Raw genomic sequence first — 23,348 nt, forward strand, 5'->3', positions numbered from 1 at the left:
TGCCCCTCGCCCTCCCCCTCCCGCTCTCCCTCCCCCTCCCGCTCTCCCTCCCGCTCCCCATCCCTCTCTCCCTCCGCCCCTCCCTCTCTCCCTGTGCCCCTGCCCCTCCCCCTCCCCCTCCCTCTCTCCCTCCGCCCCTCCCTCTCTCCCTCCGCCCCTCCCTCTCGCCCTCCCCCTCCCCCTCCCCCTCTCCCTCTCCCCCTCTCCCTCCCTCTCCCCCTCTCCCTCCCTCTCGCCCTCTCCCTCCCTCTCCCCTTCCGCCTCCGCCTCCCCCTCCGCCTCCCCCTCCGCCTCCCCCTCCCCCTGCCCCTCCCCCTGCCCCTCCTGCTCTCCCTCCCTCTCCCCCTCCCTCTCCCCCTCCCACTCCCCCTCCCTCTCTCCCTCCGCCCCTCCCTCTCTCCCTCCGCCCCTCCCTCTCTCCCTCCGCCCCTCCCCCTCCCCCTCCCCCTCCCCCTCTCCCCCTCCCTCTCTCCCTCCCCCTCGCCCTCGCCCTCCCTCTCCCCCTGCCCCTCGCCCTCCCCCTGCCCCTCGCCCTCCCCCTGCCCCTCGCCCTCCCCCTGCCCCTCGCCCTCCCCCTGCCCCTCGCCCTCCCCCTGCCCCTCGCCCTCCCCCTGCCCCTCGCCCTCCCCCTGCCCCTCGCCCTCCCCCTGCCCCTCGCCCTCCCCCTGCCCCTCGCCCTCCCCCTGCCCCTCGCCCTCCCCCTGCCCCTCGCCCTCCCCCTGCCCCTCGCCCTCCCCCTGCCCCTCGCCCTCCCCCTGCCCCTCGCCCTCCCCCTGCCCCTCGCCCTCCCCCTGCCCCTCGCCCTCCCCCTGCCCCTCGCCCTCCCCCTGCCCCTCGCCCTCCCCCTGCCCCTCGCCCTCCCCCTGCCCCTCGCCCTCCCCCTGCCCCTCGCCCTCCCCCTGCTCGCCCTCCCCCTGCCCCTCGCCCTCCCCCCTGCCCCTCGCCCTCCCCTCCCCCTCGCCCTCCCCCTCCTCCCCTCTCCCCTCCCCCTCCCCCCTCCCCCTCCCCCTGCCCACTCCCCCTCCCCCTCCCCCTCTCCCTGCCCCTGCCCCTCTGCCCCTGGCCCTCCCTCCGCCCCCTCGCTGGCTCGCTCCGCCCCCTCGCTGGCTCGCTCCGCCCCCTCGCTGCTCGCTCCGCCCCTCGCTGGCTCGCTCCGCCCCCTCGCTGGCTCGCTCCGCCCCCTCGCTGGCTCGCTCCGCCCCCTGCCTCTCGCTCCGCCCCCTGCCTCTCGCTCCGCCCCCCTGCCTCTCGCTCCGCCCCCTGCCTCTCGCTCCGCCCCCTGCCTCTCGCTCCGCCCCCTGCCTCTCGCTCGCCGCCCCCGCCCCTGCCTCTCGCTCCGCCCCCTGCCTCTCGCTCCGCCCCCTGCCTCTCGCTCCGCCCCCTGCCTCTCGCTCCGCCCCTGCCTCTCGCTCCGCCCCTGCCTCTCGCTCCGCCCCCCCTGCCTCTCGCTCCGCCCCCTGCCTCTCGCTCCGCCCCCTGCCTCTCGCTCCGCCCCCTGCCTCTCGCTCCGCCCCCTGCCTCTCGCTCCGCCCCCTGCCTCTCGCTCCGCCCCCTGCCTCTCGCTCCGCCCCCTGCCTCTCGCTCCGCCCCCTGCCTCTCGCTCCGCCCCCTGCCTCTCGCTCCGCCCCCTGCCTCTCGCTCCGCCCCCTGCCTCTCGCTCCGCCCCCTGCCTCTCGCTCCGCCCCCTGCCTCCCGCTCCGCCCCCTGCCTCCCGCTCGCCCCCTGCCTCCGCTCCGCCCCCTGCCTCCCGCTCGCCCCCTGCCTCCCGCTCCGCCCCCTGCCTCCCGCTCCGCCCCCTGCCTCCACTCCCCCCTGCTCCCACTCCGCCCCTGCCTCCCACTCCGCCCCCTGCCTCCCACTCCGCCCCCTGCCTCCCACTCTCGCTCTCTGTGGCAGGGATCACTGGATTGGATTGTGCTTGGCTGTGTTGTCTTCCTTTTTCCTTGATTCGCAAGTGCTGAGGCCAATTGTAGAGGTCCTACCTCCATCCATGCTTGGCTAATAGTCTCCAGTTCTAGGCTGAGATGTTGGGATATCTGCTGTAGTCTATTGTGAATGAAATATTTGCAGCATTTGATATTTTTTTAATAAGCAATTTCTGTAAAAATTAATTAACTCTTGCTGATACCTGCAAGGTGACTAGTTTCATGTTTTGATTTTTCTGCTTTTGTTGAGTATTTAACTAACCTTTTTAAAATTTCCATTAATTTTGTGTTTCCTTTTTTTTTGCTGTACACCAGCCTTGCTCTTTTCTAATAGATGACATCTTTAGTTTGGAGGAGGTTTGTGCTGATCATATAACATTTGAGGCTTCATGTTTCTTAGTTACTGTGATTGCCTAATCTGTACAATTAAAATATTCTAAGCTTTTGAGCATCTCAGCACTGAAAAATTTCTGATTTAATGTGACAGCCTCATTCTGCTACAGCTGGTGCCACTGCCAGTGAATAACATTTAACCCATATGCTTCAACAATTCCCCTTTGGACAATAAACATGTACCATAAACCCTAATCCATAGTGCTACCCTGTTATGTGCTTTTTTTTCCATGTCTGCCTGTGGCTCTGTAGGTGACTATATGCCTGTATCACAATAAATAGGCTGTTTATTCTGATTTGGTCTAAACATATAATGTGCAACATAAATTTTTCATTTTTGCCTCATGACATAAGGCTATTAACTCTCCAAATTGTGGTTCTGTCCAGTAAAGCTCAAGATGCACCCTGGTGTAGTTAATATTTCAGATCTTTTCTAGACAACCAGAAAAACAAAACAGTATAACTTATCAAATCTCTGAATTTTGAGTCTTGTCTACCAATGAAATCAGCAGTGGTCATACGTAATCTAGGTTGACATTTCAGTGCTGTACTGTTGGAAATGTTGACTTTTGGATAAGATGTTAAACCGGGGCAGCCTCAAGTGGACATGAACGATCCCCTGGCCAATGTTTATATCTCAACCAACATAACCGAAACCGATTATAATCAATGTACCCGCTAACTTTTTGGGGAGTGTGCAGGTGGTTTAAGTGCATGGCACCTTTTAAATTTTTTTGGTGTGGCAACTTAAAGGGGCTGGCTTGTACGTGGTCTACGTGGGAACTGGGTTGTTGCATAGCCAAGCAGGTTAGAGGAAACACTGATTATAATTTAATCTTATTGTGGGACCTTGTGTGCATATTGGTTACTGTGTTTCATAGGAATAGAAGTAGGCCTTCAGCCTATTAAATTAGATCATGGCTGATCTGTATCTCAACTCCATTTACCCACCTTGATTACATATCCCTCAATACCCTTGTCTGTCAATCTCAGTTTTGAAGTTTTCAATTGACCTAGCCTCAGCAGCTTTTAGAGGGAAAAGAGTTCCAAATTTCCACTACCCTTTGTGTGAAGTGCTTCCTGATATCACCCCTGAAAAGCCGAGCTTTAATTTTAAGGTTATGCCCCTTGCTCTTGGAATCCTCCACCAGAGGAAAGAATTTTATTTCCTCTGTACCTTATCAAATCTTCCAATTATTTTAAACACCTCAGTTAGAGCACCCCATACTCTTATATACTCAAGGGAATACAAGCCAGGTCTTTACAACCTGTCCTCGTAGTTTAGCCCTGGTAGCATTCTGGTACATCTGTGTTGAACTCCCACCAAAGTCAATATATGTTTCCTCAAGTACAGTGCCTAGAACTGAACAAATTCTCCAGATGCAGTCTAACCAGTGCTTTATAGAACTGTAGCATAACTTCATCTCTTCGTATTCCAGTTCCCTTGTGATAAAGGTCAACATTCCATTAGCCTTTTAAATTCTATTTATCTGCCCACTAATTTAGTAAATTCTGTACATGGGCCCCTAAATCTCTCCTCAGTTCTTGGCTTCTCGCTATTTAGACAATATTCTGATCTATACAACTTGGCTCCAAAGTGGATGACCTCGCACTTCCTCATGAGTTCTGCTCCCATCTATATTAGTGACTGTACCATCTAATTTGGTGTTGTCAGAAAACTTAGATATGCAGCTCTCTCTGCCACAAGGTTACAGATTGTGGTTGAATACAAATCTGCTGCTGTTGTTTGCCCACAGCGCCTCATGGATGCCCAGTTTTAAGTTGTTGGGTATGTTCGAAATCTAGCCCATTTAGCATGGTGGTAGTGCCACACAACATGATGGTGAGAGGCTCTGGGAGCTACCATGCTTATTCAGCATCGTCTCATCTGTGTTTTGACTTGCTTGTCAATATCTTTATATCCATGATACCATCATGTCACTACATTTGATCTTTAAATTCAGGGCTTTTCTTTCTAGTTTGGTGTTTGAAAACCAGTTATTAACTGAAGGAAACGCAACATTTTGAAAGTTGCACAATGCTGGAAATTTGACAAGTATTAAATTAAAAATTAGAAATAGTTTTGAAAAGATGAGATAGCAAACAATAGAAGGTAAGAAATGGCAAAGGAAGTATTTCTTTTAAAAAAAGATGCCCCTTGCAGTTGTGTACACCAATTACCATAGCATTTCTCAGTGTTATAGTACATGAGCTAAAATTTGCAAAGTAAGGATGATATTCAATTTAATTTATCTATGCTTATTTCACGTTCAACCTTTACTGCTAACAGGAAACCTTTTCCCATCAGAATTTGAACAGGGATGAAAGGGCAGTATTCTAATCTACTGTTCTACTTCGCTCCTTTATGTATTTGTTTTAGTTTAATGTCAAATATGAAACATACATAAACCATTTTAGGAAACAGGTGCTTACAAAATCATTTAGTTGGTATACTCTAAATTGAAATTAATGAGGGTGATTATAGTAAGTGCTTTCTATTCTTTGTTTTTATTGCACTGAAAATTTAGCCAAGGCATTTTAAAAAAATAGAAGTTAATATTTGGGTATTATAATTGACATCTTATTTTGGTTCACATTAGATTTATTTGAACTAGCTTCCAGTAGTCCCTTCAATGGAGAACCATTGAAGCATTGGTACAGATATACATATATTTGTGCATATGCATGTACCTTTTTGTATTTTTGCTATATCAACCCACATTGATACATATTTTGCATTTTTAAGGGTAATATGCAAGTTGATCAGGAGGAAGTGCAAAAAGACCACGCTGAAGAACAGAATGAAGTTTCTCAGGCACCGAGCACCGACTCTGAAGTAAAAGTTGGTAAAAACATATATATTTCACAAAAGAACTTCCAGTCTCTGTGATCTGTATTTCATAATTTTAATTCTCTTCAGAATGATCCAGCTGTACAAAATAACCAAGACAATGACACAAAACCCAAAATAAAAGTGAAGAGTGTGGATTTGATGATCCAAAGTGATCTGCCCCAACATCTTGGTCAGGACCTTCTCAACAACTATGCTGAAATTGAGGTATGTGCTCTCTTAAGTTTCACCATCACTTAAGAAATAAATTATCCAGAATCCACATTAACTCTTTTACTGCTTAATACCTGCTGCATGTGGGTTATAATATGGTTTAGTACTGTTTTTAATTTAGTCTTTGGATGTAGATAAGGCCATTATTAATCTCCATCCCTAGTCACCTTGAAAAGTTGGTGGAGTGTCGTCTTGAACTGTTGCAGGTTTGATTTAAACTGAGTGGCATGTTGGTACTAGCTTAAAAATAAAACTATGAATCCTAACTGTTTTATTTCGCAGGGGAAGATGATTATGCAGGACAAGCTGGAAAAAGAGAGAAATGATGCCAAAAATGCTGTTGAAGAATATGTATATGAGATCAGAGACAAGCTGTGTGGAATTTATGAAAAATTCATCTGTGAGGCAGTAAGTAGTTTATTCCATAAGGTAGTCAATAAGATGATGTGTGCAGAATTAAGATACTAATAGTGCAAGTGGCAAGAATTGGTTCATATGTTATTTCACACAGAGCTAATCTTGCCCTGGCAAATGAGCTGAAGAATTGTCTGCATTCAAGTGACTTCCAAGCAGTACAAGCAGATATCTGGGAATGGTTTACCTTTTTGGTTTCTCTGCTGGGTGATGAGGTCAAAGAGCAGAATTGAAATGCAAAATATTTGGATTAGGTACATACAGAACTGGATTTTTTCTTTCTGCCAGTTTCCTGCTTCCCTTCTGAAGGCATTATTTCCTTCCTGGGAGCAGTTTCCAAAATATAATTAACAGCATCCTTCTATACATCACTCAAGCAGCCATTATTCATGTGATGCAAGAAGTATCTTCGTCAAGTTAATCTCCTTGCAGGACATTCATACTTCCAGCAAAGATCATTGGATAGTGATTGAGCAGGAAACAGGCCACTTTTTCACCACCCCAGGCAAAGAGCATTGAGGCCACTCCAAATGACCCCACTGAGGTCTGCTAACTGAGCACTGATTGGAAATTAAATCCAGGGCCTTTCTAGTCTGTAGCTTTCTACTTACTTGGTAAAATCACTGAGGCATCAGCATCAGCACACTAGCTTCCTAAGTGTTCCTATGATTGCCTAGTAGTACCACCAACTACCGCACTGTGGATTTGTAAGATAAAGGAAGCTTGTAATTTGCCACTTAGCAGTTCTTGGCTTCACTCAGGAAGATACCAACCAGTCTTGCCACTTTACTGGAGGTTTTGATGGCTGAAATGGGAAATGAATGTCATTCTGGTGTAATAAATGGTGCTTTAAGACTGTTGAAACGCACGTTGCAAGAGAAAAATCTTATCTAACAACTCTTACAGCACACCTTGAACTGGTATATGGTAATACAAATGCAAAGGGAGAAAAAGGCTACACATTCACTCCAGGACATTACTTCCCCAAGTATAATATTTAAATAAAAGCAAAATACTCCGGCTGCTGTAAATCTGAAATAAAAACAAGAAATGCTGGAACCACTCAGCAGGTCTGGCAGCATCTGTGGAAAGAGAAGCAGAGTTAACGTTTCGGGTCAGTGCCCCTTCTTCGGAACTGACAAATATTAAAAATGTCACAGGTTATAAGCAAGTGAGGTGGGGGTGGGGCAAGAGATAACAAAGGAGAAGGTGTAGATTGGACAAGGCCACATAGATGACCAAAAGGTCATGGAGCAAAGGCAAACAATATGTTAATGGTGTGTTGAAAGACAAAGCATTAGTACAGAAAAGGTGTTAATGGACTGAATATTGAACAGCAGCAATGCAAACATGAAAAAAAACAGTGGGTCAGCAAACTGAACAAACTAAGATGAAATGAAATAAATGCAAAAAAAAAAGGTTGTAAAAAAGAAAAAAACAACTAAAAATGGAAGTAAAATGGGGGGCTATCATGCTCTGAAATTATTGAACTCAATGTTCAGTCCGGCAGGCTGTAGTATGCCTAATCGGTAGATGAGATGCTGTTCCTCGAGCTTGCGTTGATGTTCACTGGAACACTGCAGCAATCCCAGGACAGAGATGTGAGCATGAGAGCAGGGGGGAAGTGTTGAAATGGCAAGCAACCGGAAGCTCAGGGTCCTGCTTGCGGACTGAGCGGAGGTGTTCCGCAAAGCGGTCACCCAGTCTGCGCTTGGTCTCCCCAATGTAGAGGAGACCACACTGTGAGCAGCGAATACAGTATACTACATTGAAAGAAGTACAAGTAAATCGCTGCTTCACCTGAAAGGAGTGTTTGGGGCCTGGGATAGTGAGGAGAGAGGAGGTAAATGGGCAGGTATTACACCTCCTGCAATTGCAGGGGAAGGTGTCGCGGAGGGAACGATCCCTTCAGAATGCTGACAGGGGAAGGGAGGGGAAGATGCGCCCTACGTCATTTTGACAATTTCCAGTTTCCTGGTCCCAACCACCTCCTCTTCACTATGGACATCCAATCGCTCTACACCTCCATCCCCCACCAGGATGGTTTGAGGGCTGTCCGCTTCTTCCTGGAACAGAGGCCCAACCAGTCCCCATCCACCACCACCCTCCTCCGCTTGGCTGAACTTGTTCTCACATTGAACAACTTCTCCTTCAACTCCACGCACTTACTTCAAGTAAAAGGTGTCGCTATGGGTACCCGCATGGGTCCTAGTTATGCCTGTCTTGTTGTGGGATATGTCGAGCATTCTTTGTTTCAGGCCCCCTCCCCCAACTCTTTTTCCAGTACATTGATGACTGTATCGGTGCCGTTTCCTGCTCCTGCCCCGAACTGGAAAACTTTATCAACTTTGCTTCCAATTTCCACCCTTCTCTCACATGGTCCATCTCTGACACTTCCCTTCCCTTCCTCGACTTCTGTCTTCATCTCTGGGGATAGGTTGTCCACTAATATCCATTATAATCCCACCGACTCCCACAGCTACCTCGGCAACACTTCTTCACACCCTACCTCTAGTAAGGACTCCATTCCATTCTCCCAGTTTCTCCGTCTTCGACGCATCTGCTCTGATGATGCTACCTTCCATGACGGTGCTTCTGGTATGACCTTTTTCCTCAACCGAGGATTCCCCCCCCCCCCCCACTGTTGTTGACAGGGCCCTCAACCCTTCCCCTCCCTCCCAGAACCTTGTCCTCACTTTCCACCCCATTAGCATCCATATCCAAAGGATCATCCTCCGCCATTTCCACCACATCCAGCGTGATGCCACTACCAAATGCATCTTCCCCTGTCAGCATTCCAAAGGGATCGTTCCCTCCCCAACACCCTGGTTCACTCCTCCATTACCTCGTCCCCGTCCCATGGCACCTTCCCCTGCAATCGCAGGAGGTGTAATACCTGCCCATTTACCTCCTCTCTCCTCACTATCCCAGGCCCCAAACACTCCTTTCAATGTAGTATACTGTATTCGCTGCTCACAATGTGGTCTCCTCTACATTGGGGAGACCAAGCGCAGACTGGGTGACCGCTTTGCGGAACACCTCCGCTCAGTCCGCAAGCAGGACCCTGAGCTTCTGGTTGCTTGCCATTTCAACACTTCCCCCCTGCTCTCGTGTTCACATCTCTGTCCTGGGATTGCTGCAGTGTTCCAGTGAACATCAACGCAAGCTCGAGGAACAGCATCTCATCTACCGATTAGGCACACTACAGCCTGCCAGACTGAACATAGAGTTCAATAATTTCAAAGCATGACAGCCCCCCCATTTTACTTTCATTGTTAGTTGATTTTTCTTTTTTACATTTTTTACAACCTTTTTTTGGACTTATTTCATTTCATCTTAGTTTGTTTACCCACTGTTTTTTTTCATGTTTGCACTTGCTGCTGTTCAATATTCAGTCCGTTAACACCTTTTCTGTACTAATGCTTTGTCTTTCAACACACCATTAACATATTGTTTGCCTTTGCTCCATGACCTTTTGGTCACCTATGTGGCTTTGTCCAATCTGCACCTTCTCCTTTGTTATCTCTTGCCCCACCCCCACCTCACTTGCTTATAACCTGTGACATTTTTAATATTTGTCAGTTCTGAAGAAGGGTCACTGACCCGAAACATTAGCTCTACTTCTCTTTCCACAGATGCTGCCAGACCTGCTGAGTGGTTCCAGCATTTCTTATTTAAATATTATATAATAAAAACATTTGTTCTCCTCTCCACTTCCAAAAGTCTGTTACTAAAGATCATTCATTTTACATTGGATTTGATTGTTTTGTTTTGAAATTGCTTTTGTTAGCATGCAGAAGGTTTGCAAATTATAACCTGTTGCTGCCCATTAGCATTGTTGCCTCTAAGTAGAGTCTATCAGATTAGATTAGATTAGAGATACAGCACTGAAACAGGCCCTTCGGCCCACCGAGTCTGTGCCGAACATCAACCACCCATTTATACTAATCCTACACTAATCCCATATTCCCAACAAACATCCCCACCTGTCCTTATATTTCCCTACCACCTACCTATACTGGTGACAATTTATAATGGCCAATTTACCTATCAACCTGCAAGTCTTTTGGCTTGTGGGAGGAAACCGGAGCACCCGGAGGAAACCCACGCAGACACAGGGAGAACTTACAAACTCCACACAGGCAGTACCCGGAATCGAACCCGGGCCCCTGGAGCTGTGAGGCTGCGGTGCTAACCACTGCGCCACTGTGCCGTTGTGGGTTCAAATTTCATTGCAAACTCAAAATATGTAGTGTTGAAGTGCTGCATTGTTGGAGGTAACATCTTTCAGATAAGGTTCTGACATCTCTTACCAAGACTTTGGTTATCATTCTAATATTTCCTCCTTTTGCGCAAAGCTTTTTTTAATTACACCACCTGAAGTACCTTTGGATACTTGTCTGTGTTGAACGTGCAATGCAAGTTGTTGTCTACCTACTCATGTGGACGCAAGATTCCTTGGCACTGTTGGAAGAAGAGCAGGAAAGTTCTGTGTCCAACCAAAATTTATCCTTCAATTAACACAACCAAAACAGATGGACGTGTTAGTGATCGTATTGCTCTTGGATACTTTGCTGTGTGCAGATTGATTGCCACATTTGATTACATAATGGTGATTAAATTTGAAAAGTGATGTGACATCCTGAGAACCTACAACACTATATAAATGCAAGTTGTTTTTTCAATGTGGTTGAACTTGTAGCTCCAACCCTATTACTGAGGGGGTAAAAATTAATTTAAAATTGTGCCTATGGTTTCATTCAATGTACAGCCTTTTGGTGTATGTTCCTGCATATGAGGAGCAGTATAGAAATACAAATTGTAGAATTAATGAAGAAAAAAGATTCAACATAGAATGTTCTAAAGATATGCTCCCTACTGAATGTAGTGATGAATTTGGAATAAGCGGAGGTGAAAAATAGCTGAAGTGTATATCCATTTTTTTAAATCTTGCATTTATACAACACTTCTGCCCTGTCTTGAACTTCACATGCAGTGCTTTGAAGTGTGGTGAGTGCGGTTTCGGATAGAAGTTAATATAAATAAGTTACGGTCAATGCTGTCAGCATTCTGCATATTTAATCAAGCACTTGTTTGGAATGCAGGAACCTGATAGGTATGTTAAGTGGTTTAATAGAAGAAAGAACTTGCACTTATATAGTGCCTTTCACAAGCTCATGACATCCCAAAGCACTTTTACAGAAAAGTATTTCTGAAATGCTGTCACTGGTTGCAGTGTAGGAAATGTGACAGCCTGATTAGTGCACAGCAAGGTTCTACAAATAGCGATGAAATAATAAATGACTAGATAATCAGTTTTTGGTGGTTGAGGGATAAATGTCGGCCAGTATACTGGAAGAACTTCAATGAATCAGAATAATAACAAGCAGTGTTGATAAAGGGGAACCAGTAGATGTAGTGTATTTAGATTTCCAGAAGGCATTCGATAAGGTGCCACATAAAAGATTATTGCACAAGATAGGAGCTCCCGGTATTGGGGGTAATGTATTAGCATGGATTGAGGATTGGTTAACTCACAGAAGACAGAGAGTTGGGATTAATGGGTCTTTTTCAGGTTGGAAAGACGTAACTAGTGGAGTGCCACAAGGATCAGTCCTAGGGCCTCAATTATTTACTATCTATATTAATGACTTAAAGGAGGGGGCAGAGTGTAATATATCCAGATTTGCTGACGATACAAAAATAGGTGGGAGGGCATGTTGTGATGAGGACATAAGGAATCTGCAAGGGGATATAGATAGGTTGAGTGGGCAAAAACTTGGCAGATGGAGTTTAATGTAGGAAAGTGTGAGGTCGTGCACTTTGGTAGGAAGAATCAAAAGGCAGACTATTATTTGAATGGAGAGAGACTTCAAAAAAAGTGCAGCACAGAGGGATCTGGGTGTTCTTGTGCATGAAAAACAAAAGATTAGCACGCAAGTGTAGCAAGTAATTAAGAAGGCAAATGGAATTTTGGCCTTTATTGCTAGGGGTTTGGAGTTTAAAAATAGGCAAGTTTTGTTACAACTGTACAGGGTGTTGGTGAGTACTGTGCACCTGGAGTACTGTGTATAGTTTTGGTCCCCATATTTAAGAAAGGATATACTGGCATTGGAGGCAGTTCAAAAGAGATTCACTAGGCTGATTCCTGGAATGAAGGGGTTGACTTATCAAGAACGGCTAAACAGGTTAGACCTCTATTCATCAGAGTTTAGAAGAATGAAGGGTGATCTTATTGAAAAGTACAAGATTCTGAGGGGGGTTTGACAGGGTAGATGTTGAGAAGATGTTTCCACTAGTGGGGGAATCTCAAACTAGGGGACATAGTTACAGAATAAGGGGACACTCATTTAAAATTGAACTGCGAAGGAATTTCTTCTGAGAGTAGTGAATGTCTGGAATTCTCTGCCCCAGAGATTTGTGGAGGTTAGATCACAGAGTATTTAAAGAGGAGGTAGATAGATTTTTGAAATATCGGGGAGTTGAGGGCTATGAGGAGCCGGCACGAAAGAGGAGTTGAGGTCTGGGACAGATCAGCCATGATCTTATTGAATGGTGGGGCAGGCTTGAGGGGCCGAATGGCCTACTGCTGCTATTTTCTTATGAATGTTCCTTTGTGACTTCAGTCTAATGCCACGGAGGGGAGCAATATACCGATTACAGTTTTTTGTGTGTGTATTTAGCCTTTTGTTTAGACTGAGCATGCTGTTCAAGGATTTCAAACAAAAGTTTTTGAATGTAATGACATCTCTAGGAACGTTAAAAAACTAAACTTTTCCACATCAGGCCATAGTTATATTTCATGTAATATTTTTGAAGAAATAATGCTTAAACATGCAGGGCACAATATTTGAAGAATATTTTTTGTTGAACAACCTGCACGTAGAAGGGACAAAAAGTTCAATGCATCTTTGTCTTTCAGGACAAAAAAAAGTTCACACTGTTGTTGGAGGAAACAGAAAACTGGTTGTATGAAGATGGAGAGGACCAGCCTAAACAAGTATATCTTGATAAACTGAATGATCTAAAGGTACAGCTACTGACCCTCCGTACAAAGTATTTCTCATAATGCTTGTAAGGTGATTGAATAAGCCACAACTCAAACTTGTGTAATTTTGTGGATTGAAAATTAAAGGTCCAAAGTCTAACTGGAATTGCTGTGGGGGGATTTCCTTTTACTGATACTTGTTCCCCTGCACAGAATGGTTTAGACTGGCAGCTGAATCAACCTGTGGATGCTCCTGATGTACGGCATCACAATATTGTCTGTGAAGTTTACAAATTAAGTTTACATTTAGTATAAAATTAGGCTTTATTAAAGTTGAAAGTAAGGTGCATTTCTGACCAGATCAAAGAAAACTTTGCTACGCTGGCCACACTTCATGATGCTTCTCATTTAGTTCTTAAAAATTCTTTCCCTTAGCAATGATATTTGTAACCTTAAACCAAACATTTATCCAAAGTAGCTTAATTTGGAGAACTCAATTACTTGTGTAAAGATTTTGGTGCCATCTTCACTTTCCTGTTGAAAAGAGAGCATTTTGATTTCAGGTTACACTTATTTCAAAGTCAGACCTGTCTAGCATTGATGGTTTATACAGCACTCCACACAAAATGATTGCTGTTCAGGACCATGAGTCGGAGGTAGTGAAAAGACCTGAAGGCACGGGGGAAGTAGGGGGCAGGGTTGGATAAAGAAAAGTAACAATGCACAGGAATGGTGAGGACAGGGATCTTTTAAGATGATTTTATTGGGGCAACTGAGCCAGGGGAGCGGGATGAGAACAGGAGTAATTAATGTACCCATATCAAAGAATAAAAGCTGGATTCCTTTTCCATAGAAACTTGGTCAACCAGTTCAGAACCGACACAAGGAGCATGAGGAAAGACCAACAGCTTTTGATGAGCTGGGTAAAAAGATCCAGCTTTTCATGAAGGCTGTAGAAGCCTATAAAAATAAGGTATGGACCATACTTACTAAAGTGAGATTTTGTCGTAAATGTGACTCTGTAATTAACATTTTTTATTTAAAACAATTGGAAGAGAATATTGTGATTTGTCTTGCAAGATTTTCACCAAATACTTAAATATTTAAAAGTTCAAATTCCTTGGATGACTTGGGAAAAGTAGTCTTTAAAGATGAATTTTCCTTGTTGAGTCTGACAGACTGAAAATGTGTTTATGGATCTACTTTGTGCCACGAAACACCAGGAACGGTAGCATAGTGGTTGTTACTGGACCAATAATTCAGAGGCGTGAGGCAATTCCCACCATGGCAGCTAGGGAATTTAAATTCAGTTGATGAAATAAATCTGGAATAAAAAGTTGATTTCATAGTCACTATTACTGATACTATCATATTGTTGTTAAAGCCTATCTGGTTCACTAATATGCTTTAGAGAATGAAATCTGCTGCCCTTACCCAGTCTGGCCTACCTGTGACTCCAGGCCCACAGTAATATGGTTGACCTAGCTTCCCTCTGAAATGGCCAAGCAAGCTAATCAGTTGTACCAAACCATTATGACAAAGTACAAACATACGAACCTGGTGTTGCAAAGGATGGGTCTGGCCACATTGCCGCAGAACGCTCCATTCAATTGGACCATGCCATATCACCTATCTTTGTGGAAAAGTTTGTGCAGAAAAACACCTATGACCACAAATCCATCAGGCAGTAGTCTGCACGGAATGCCCTCAAGGCCCTGCAGGAAAAGGAGATGGTGGATTCTGTCGGATGGTTGCCTAAGCAGACTGCCAAAGCCATTTGGCAGAATGCCTCATCGCCAGACCCATCAAACAAGCACCAAGACGTAGCTTGGCTGGTGCTGAGAAGAGCATTCCCTGTCAGATCCTTCCTGCATGCCCGGAGTCTCACCACCTCCACACGCTGCCCTCGAGGTGGCTGTGGTGGAAAAGAGACAGTCACCCACCTCCTTCTGGAATGTGCCTTTGCAAAGTAAGTGTGGAAAGAGATGCAGTGGTTTTTGTCGAGGTTCGTCTCGAGCAGCTCTGCAACACTGGAGTCTGCTCTATGGGCTGTTCCTCGGGACGCACACTGAGTTGAACATCAACTGCTGCTGGAGGACCAGCAACTCAGTGAAAGAATCTCTTTGGTCTGCCTGTAACCTGCTGGTGTTCCAGTGCAAAGAGTTATCCACGACCAAATGTTGCAGACTGGCACATTCCACATTGCAGCTTGGGGCAGCTGCTGCAAAGGCTCAATGGGGAAAGGCCACTGTGTAAGGCCCTTCCGCCATTGTATACCAAGGGGCTGGAACCTGTGTTTAAAAACCCCTCTGGCTGTATGCCCTAAAATCTGGTTTTGCTGTGTAATGCAAATGTAGATTGCATGTAAAATGGAATGGCAAGGGTTGTGAGGCAACTTGCGTTCTGTATCGAAGGAAACTGATCTCCTTTCTGGAACTGTTTTGTAATATATTTTTTAGATTATGAATCAAGTATATTTTTGGAAAAAAATGAACATATGAAATAGGAGCAGAAGTAGGCCATTTGGGCCCATGAGCCTGTAAGAATAAAACTGGATGGACCAGCTGGCATTGACCTAGGCATCAGATTTGGGCATGACAAAGGCACACAGCTCAGTTGATCCTGCAAAGCCCTCCTCATTGACATTTGAGGACTTGTACCAAAATTGAGAGAGCTGTCCCACTGGCCGACAGTTATACTCCTAGAATCATATCTTTCAGCCAATGTCCCTGACTGCTCCATCACCATCCCCAGGGAAGTCCTGTCCCACTGGCAGGACACACACCAGTGGTGGTGGCACAGTGGTATGTAATTGGGAGGGAGTGGCCCTGGGAGCCATCCACTTTGACTCCTGTCCCCATGACTTCTCGTGGCATCAAGTCCATAGGTAAGGATACCTTCTGCTGATTACCACCTACTGCCCTTCCTCAGCTGATGAACCAGTACTTCTCCATGTTGAACACCACTTGGAAGAAGCAGTGAGGGCACAGAATGTACTGTGGGTGGAGGACTTCAATATCCATCAGAGTGGCTTGGTAACATCGCTACTGACTGAACTGGCCAAGTGCTGAAGGCATAGCTGCCAAATTTGCAGCAGGTGGCGAGAGAACCAAGATGATGGAAAAACCTACTTGACCTTGTCCTTGCCAATCTACCTGTTCCAGATGCGCATATCCATAGTTACTACTGCACAGTCCTCGTGAAGACAGAGTCCCATCTTTACACTAAGGACATCTTCCATTGTATTTGGCAGTACCACTGTGCTTAAATGGGATAGAATCGGAACAGATCTAGAAGCTCAAAAGTTTGCTTCCATGAGGCATTGTGCACCATCAACAACAGACTTGTATTCTACCAAATCTTTAATCTTGCTCTACCATTACCATCAAGCTGGGGATCCCATGAGAAATGTAAATGAGCATGTCAGGAGGAGCACTGGGTGTGCCTAAAAACGAGATGCCAAATTGGTGAAGCTGTAACTGAAGATTACATACATGTATGCTAAACTGTGGAAGCAGCCTGCTATAGACAGAGCTAAGCAATCTCTCAACAAGTGGATCAGATCAAAGCTCCGCAGTCCTGCAACATATAGCTGTGAATGGTGGTGCACAATTAAACCGGGTGAGGAGGAGGCTCCATGAACATATACATCCTCTGATGGCAGAGCCTAGTATGTGAATGCAAAAGACAAAGCTGAAGAATTTGCAACCATTTTCAACCAGAAGTGTTGAGTTTGAATCTTCTCTGCCTATTCCTAAGGTCTCCAGCGTCACATGCCAGACTTCAGCCAATTCTCATCACTCGGGTATCAAAACAGCTGAGCACACTGCACACAGCAAAGGCTATGGACCCTGACAACATCCTAGTGCTGAAGACATGCTCCAGAACTAACCACACCTAATCAAGCTATTCTAGTGCAGCTACAACAGTGGCAACTACCTAACAAAGTGGGAAAATGCCCAGGTATGTCCTGTCCACAAAAAGCAGGACAAATCTAATCTGGCCAAATATTGTCCTATCAGCCTACTCTCAATCATCAGAGTGATGGAAGGGGTTGTTAACAGTGCTATCAAGTGGCACTTACTCACCAATAACCTTACCAATGTTCAGTTTGGGTTCTGTCAGTACCATTCAACTCCAGACTTCATTGCAGCCTCAGTCCACACATGGACAAAGAGCTGAACTGCAGAGGTGAGGTGAGAGTGACTACTCTGGACAACAAGGCAGCATTTGACTGGAATCAACGTACCTGAGTAGAATTGAGGTCGATGAAAATTGGTGAGGGGAAGGGGGGGGGCGCATAAATAGTCAGAGTCATGGAGCGATACAGCACTGAAACAGGCTCTTCGGCCCACCGAGTCTGTGCCGACTATCAACCACCCATTTATACTAATCCTACATTAATCCCATATTCCCTGCCACATCCCCACCTTCCCTCAATTCTCCTACCACCTACGTACACTAGGGGCAATTTACAATGGCCAATTTGCCTATCAACCTGCACATCTTTGGCTGTGAGAGAAAACCGGAGCACACAGCAGAAACCCACAGTCACAGGGAGAACTTGCAAACTCCGCACAGGCAGTACCCAGAACCGAGCCCGGGTCACTGGAGCTGTGAGGCTGCAATGCTAACCACTGCGCCACTGTGCTGCCCCAGTGCAGAATACCCAGTCTCTGACCTTCTCTTGTAGCCAGAGAGTGACTTGCCTTCTGACTCCACAAAGCCTTTCCACCATTTACAAGGCGCAAGTCTTAATCACAGAATTCTTACTATGCTGAAGGAGGCCATTCAGCCCATGTTCGCACTGGCTCTCTGAAAGTGCAATTCCCTCAGTTCCATTTCCCTGCCTTCTCCTTGTAACCCTGCACATTCTTCCTTTTCATATAACTGTCTTAATTCCCTTTTGAATGCTTCAATTGAACCTACCTCTACCACGTTCTCAGTCAGCACATTCCAGGCCTTAACCACTCGCTGCATGAAAAGGTTTTTCCTCATGTCACTTCTCTTATCAAATACTTCTAATCTCATTCTTGATCCTTTCACAAGTGGGAACAGTTTCTATATACTCTGTCCAGACCCCTCATGATTTTGAATAAACCTATCAAATCACCCCTCAGCCTTCCCTTCTCTTCAAGGAAAACAGTCCTAACATCTCCAATCTGTCTTCATAACTGAAATACCTCATCCCTGGAACCATTCTCGTGAATCTTTTCTGTTCTTTCTCCAATGCCCTCACGTCTTTTCTAAAGTGCAGCACCCAGAGCGGGATGCAATACTCCAGCTGAGGCTGAACTAGTGTGTTATACTTCAACATATCTTCCTTGCTCTTGTACTCTATGCCCCTATTAATAAAGCCCAGGATACTGTATGCTTTATTAACCGTGCTATCAACCTGTCCTGTCACCTTCAATGACTTAGGTACATATACACCTAGGTCCCTCTGCTCCTGCACCCTCTTTAGAATTGTACCCTTTATTTTATATTGTCTCTCCATGTTCTTCCTACCAAAATGAATCACTTCACATTTCTCTGCATTGAACTTCATCTGTAACCTGTCTGCCCATTCCACCAACTTGTCTAGAAGTGTGATGAAATACACTCTGCTTGCTTGAATGTTGTAGCTGCCTTCAATCAGAAGCTTAACACCATCCAGGATAAAGACTGGGCTCCATCCATCCTCAAACATCAACTCCCACCACCACCCAGGCACCATAGTTGCAGTGTACATCCTGTACAACATGCCCAACAGCAACTTGCCAAAGTTTCTTCGACAGCATTGCTCAAACCTGTGACCTGTACCACCTAGAAGGACAAAGGCAGCAGGTGCATGGGGAACACTACCACCTGCAAGTTCTCCTCCCAAGTTGCACACCAGCCTGATACATCACCTGTATTCCTTCATTGTCATCGTGGGTCAGAATCCTGGCCCTACTAAAAGTACTGGGAGTAACTTCCCCATATGGACTGCAATGGTTCAAGAAGGCTACTCACTACCACCATCTCTGGCAATTGGGGATGGGCAATAAATGCTGGCTTTGGTAGTCACACCCACATCTTCTGAATGAATTTTTTTTAAAAAACTGCAGAAAGCAATGTTAAGGAGTCATAAATAATGCATTTTAGTATAAAGTAAACACTAATGAGAAATTTATAGAATAGGGTTCCTAAGCAATTCTGTATTACTTTTAGTGATTCAGCTGCTTTTTGCTTAATTGAATTATCCAATAATTTGAAGCAGTGTAATACATTAAAGTAGAAATGTAGTACTCTGAATAAATTATCAGGAAATATTAAGAGTTGACTGTAATTCCAATCCTGAAACTACATTGCTTCCTTATGGGACCTAAAGATGTGTTTTTTTTTTAAGTTTAGGATGAAAACTATGAGCATATTGATGCAGCAGAGATGGCAAAAGTTGAAGAAAATGTCAGTAGTGCCATGGATTGGATGAACAATAGAATGATTGCACAAAACAAGCAGATGCCATTCCAGGAACCTATTGTGAAGGCAGCTGAGATAAGGAACAAAGTTAAGGTAAGCAGAAAGAAATCTACTTTTGACTAATCAAAATTGTCTCTTGAAACTGTGTAGGATCCCAAGTATTAACAAGTTTGACTTTCCATAGAATCGTGTCTTGTAGCTTAGTAACATAATTTGTCAACAAAAGTAGTGATCTTAATTTGTGTTTGAGTGTGATAAGGTTGGTAAGCTGCAGGCACAAATGGCTACATTAGATTATGATATTGTGGCAATCATGGAAACCTGGCTCAAACAAGAGGAGGGTTGGGATCTTCAATATTTCTGGTTTCAAAGTATTCAGGAAACATGGGAATGGAAAAAAGGGAGTGGGTGGCAGTAATGATCAAAAAATAGAGCACTGGAAAGGGATGATGTACTTGAGGGTTCAAAGACAATCTATTTGAAACAATAGAGCTATTATGCTGCTGCTGTATACTATAGGCCACCAGATATTGGGAAGGAGAACAGCAAATTTCAGAAAGATGCAAAAACCAGAATAGTAAAAAGGGGCAGGCTCAATTATTCTAATATAGACTGAGAAAATAACAATATATTAGGAAAAGAGGGGGAGGAATTCTTAATGTATAAGAGAACATTTCTTGATCAGTATGTTTCTAGCCCAATGAAGAAGGAAGCAGCACTGGATTTGGTTCTGGGCTGGGAAAATAAGTTGAGTATTTGGGAAACGGTGATAACTATCATTACATTTAGTGTAATTCTGGAAAAGGGCAAGGAACAAAATGTGGAAAAGTACTCAAATGTAGGATGGCTGATTTTGAAGTGAATGAGGATCTGGATTACAAGTCTGATATTTATATACCTTCTTACTTGTTTCATTTTAATCTCTACATCTGTAGCCATGCAGGTGCTTTAGCTTTGGGGGATGAAATTTAACAAGTGTGAAGTGATGCATTTTGATAGGAAGAATGAGAGGCAATACAAACTAAATGGTATAATTTTAAAGGGAGTGCCGAAATTGAGAGACCAAGATGTGCACAAATCTTTGAAAGTGGCAAGACAAGTGGGATGACTGGTTAAAGCATATCGAGAGTATTGGCTTTATAAACTGAGACATAGAGCACAAAAGCAAGAACTTTATGCTAAACCTTTATTCTACCTGGGACCTAACCAATGTTTTATTGTGGCCAATTCTGAGCATCACACGGATATCAAGAGTTTCGAGTGCAGATGAGATTTTTCTAGAATGGACCACGGATGCAGGACTTCTTTAATATGGAGGGAGTCCTTGGAGCATAGAAGGTTAAGGGGAGATTTAATAGAGATCTTCAAAATCATGAAGGATTTAGATAAAGTAAATGAGGCAAAACTGTTTCCAGTGGGGGAAAAAGGTCAGTAACTAGAGGATTTCAATTTTAAGGTAACTGGCAAAAGAACCAGAGCCAAGAGCATTTTTTTTTTAACACATTGAGTGATGGTTTGGAATGCTCTGACTGAATTTGCTTCCATCATCCTATGATAACTGTCAAAAGGGAATTGAATAAATTCTTCAAAGGGGAAAAGTTGTAGGGCTATAGGGGAAAAGGCTCATTCAAAGAGCTGGCACAGGCACAATGGGTTGAATAGTCGCCTTCTGTGATTTGAGCCCTGATTTACAAAATGTCCTTTTAATAAGATTTTGACATTCATAAACTGTTTTTCTTTATTTTAAAAAGGCAGGAATTCAAGCTAGGTAGAGAAGGTTAATATATTACAATGAGCACAGTAAGAATCCTTTTTGTAACTGGATTTTGAGAATTTTTTTTTAAATGTTTGATTATCCAGGAACTGGAAACAGTTTGAGGAGGTTTTAATTGTTTTAAAAATTCACTATTCATTCATCTAGGAGCTGGAGACAACCTGTGACCCTATTGTTAACCAATCAAAGCCCAAAGTGGAGCCACTTCCTGAAAAGGAGGAGAAAGCCAATGGACCATTTAACAGGGAAAGTGAGACTGATCCAAAGTCTGAATCTAATGCTGCAGCTGGTGACAATACCAAACAGCAAAAGCCAGCAGAAAATCAGGGCACAGAAATGGAAGTGGATTGAATACAGCTTCTTTACTTTTATATATTTAAAGAAAGGTCCTTCGTGCCCATCATGAAACTACAGTTTCTGTTGTATGTCTAGCTTACATGGCACATATTCAATTATTTTCAAATGTACCTAGTTGTGTCATTAGTATTAAAATGGTGGAAACAATCCTGCTGAATTGATTTAAATGTAGCAGTGCTGTTGGTTGCAGATCTATAGTCTACAATCTTTCTGGGAATGTTTTTCTATCCAGTTTACAAGCACTTGAACAATCACTAGCTCTTCAACTCCACTTCATGCCTTAAATTATTTCCTCTGAATTTGCTGTCTTCACATGATAGGTCATATGCACAGTATTCCATGAAAAATAACATAACCAAGAAAATTGTAGTCTTTGATCTTAGCTGTTTTATAACAAAAACACAAGTGAAGTGTTTTTGGGGTCTAACTTGAAATATTTTATTTAATAACCTCCCACCCCCCCCCCCCCCCCCACCAGCAATCGAACATATATGTCTATGTGCAGCCCATCATCCTTTTTGTACTGCTGTTGAATTATATCCTCCAGTCAACATATTTATGTACAAGTCGGAGCGTTTCCGAAGAGCTACTGGAACATCCATACCCCCCACCCCTGAAAACAATAAAATATTAGGCTGTAATAAAGATGTATGTAGCTGAGTCATATTCAGCTTAGCAATACTGCTGTGTAAAATGGGCAGAAAATCACAGTGCAAGTTAACGGGAGCATTTTAAATGGTGATTAGTATGAAGCCTATCTGTAAAACAAATCGTTATAAAACGATAAAAGCAGCATGATAAACTCATTCCTTCAAAATATGCTGTTGTAAAATAACTAACTCTGCAGAGATAATGCAAAAAAACTGCTTGTGCTCAAGACATAGGTGGTTGCTTATAAATAATCTATTGCTCCTTGAAATTTACTGATCGGTGTTACCACCTTTTCATAAGAGACAGAAAACATTGACATGATCTTTTATCAAACTTGATACTATTGATTGGTTGTGCTTTGAAGTTTGAGATACTTTAACACTTAGAATGCAATTGTTCTGTTCAAATATTTACCCCTGAATGTAAATCCTAGGTGGCATTCTGTGGTAATCGTAATGTTTAGTTTTGCTACCTCTGTGTATGTGGCTCTCAGCATAATTAAGTAATGTCAATGGATAGTGTCCAAGACAGGAACCACGGCACTCCAAATGAATTCCTCCAGATTTCACAATTCATCTCAGCAGGTATGAAAATGAAATGCCTATAGCGTATTAAACCTTTAGAACGATATACTGTATTTGTTGGGTCTTTTGTGTAAAGTGAGCACAGATGGATGTGCGTGTTGGCATCCAAGTATGAATTCAGCTGTTGTCTTGAGAGTTAACCTAGTCTTGTTTTAAATAGATCCCTGGAATACTATGGGGCAATCTTCTCATTTTAATAATTTTTTAAATACTTGCTGGTCTTTTAGTTTCATATAAGCACATTAATTTTGAAAGCTCAGAAGTCTTATGGCTCATTTTAATCAGTTCTATTGGGTTCATGCAGGTTCTAGGCAAAGTGTTGGGCTTATATGGAGATAGAACCCATTATTTTCATCCTCTAAGCAATAAACAGCTACGTTTACTGAAATGATTGCAGACACAGTAAAAGTGCAAGATGGATGCAATAAGTATGTCTGTAGCTTTTTCATATTCTTGTCAGCACTTGTGTTGATCTATAATGTAAATGTGCTAGACAAATACCAATACACTAATTCAGAGTTTGAAATAGAAAATGTTATTGGCTAGCTTTTAGGTTCTGTATCTAATCATATTTACTCATCGTAAACAAGGTCAACTTAATCCATTTGGTTTGGTACTTGCACAGTGAAGTTTCACTGGATAATTTTGGTTTAGAGTTTGTTTCATTACACCAAGTTCTGTCACTGAAAACAGTGGTTTATAATTTTGAACCTTTTTTCTCCCTTGTGCAGTAGAGTCTAGCAGCTTCAGTGAT

General features: G+C 44.0%; 1 protein-coding gene across 1 annotated transcript in view; it reads left to right on the top strand.

Annotated features, from left to right (window-relative positions):
- Positions 1-22,640, top strand: part of LOC137372160 (heat shock 70 kDa protein 4L-like) — a 133,428-nt gene extending 110,788 nt beyond the window's left edge. The window contains exons 26-33 of the mRNA XM_068035716.1: positions 2,241-2,282; positions 5,065-5,160; positions 5,239-5,376; positions 5,665-5,790; positions 12,719-12,826; positions 13,638-13,757; positions 19,160-19,321; positions 21,150-22,640. Coding sequence (XP_067891817.1) covers positions 2,241-2,282; positions 5,065-5,160; positions 5,239-5,376; positions 5,665-5,790; positions 12,719-12,826; positions 13,638-13,757; positions 19,160-19,321; positions 21,150-21,353 — 996 coding nt within the window. The 3' untranslated portion in view covers positions 21,354-22,640. The remainder of the gene's footprint in view (positions 1-2,240; positions 2,283-5,064; positions 5,161-5,238; positions 5,377-5,664; positions 5,791-12,718; positions 12,827-13,637; positions 13,758-19,159; positions 19,322-21,149) is intronic.
- Positions 22,641-23,348: the final 708 nt, after the last annotated feature.

The sequence above is a fragment of the Heterodontus francisci genome, chromosome 1 (assembly GCF_036365525.1).
Source record: "Heterodontus francisci isolate sHetFra1 chromosome 1, sHetFra1.hap1, whole genome shotgun sequence".
Taxonomy (NCBI): Eukaryota; Metazoa; Chordata; class Chondrichthyes; order Heterodontiformes; family Heterodontidae; genus Heterodontus; species Heterodontus francisci.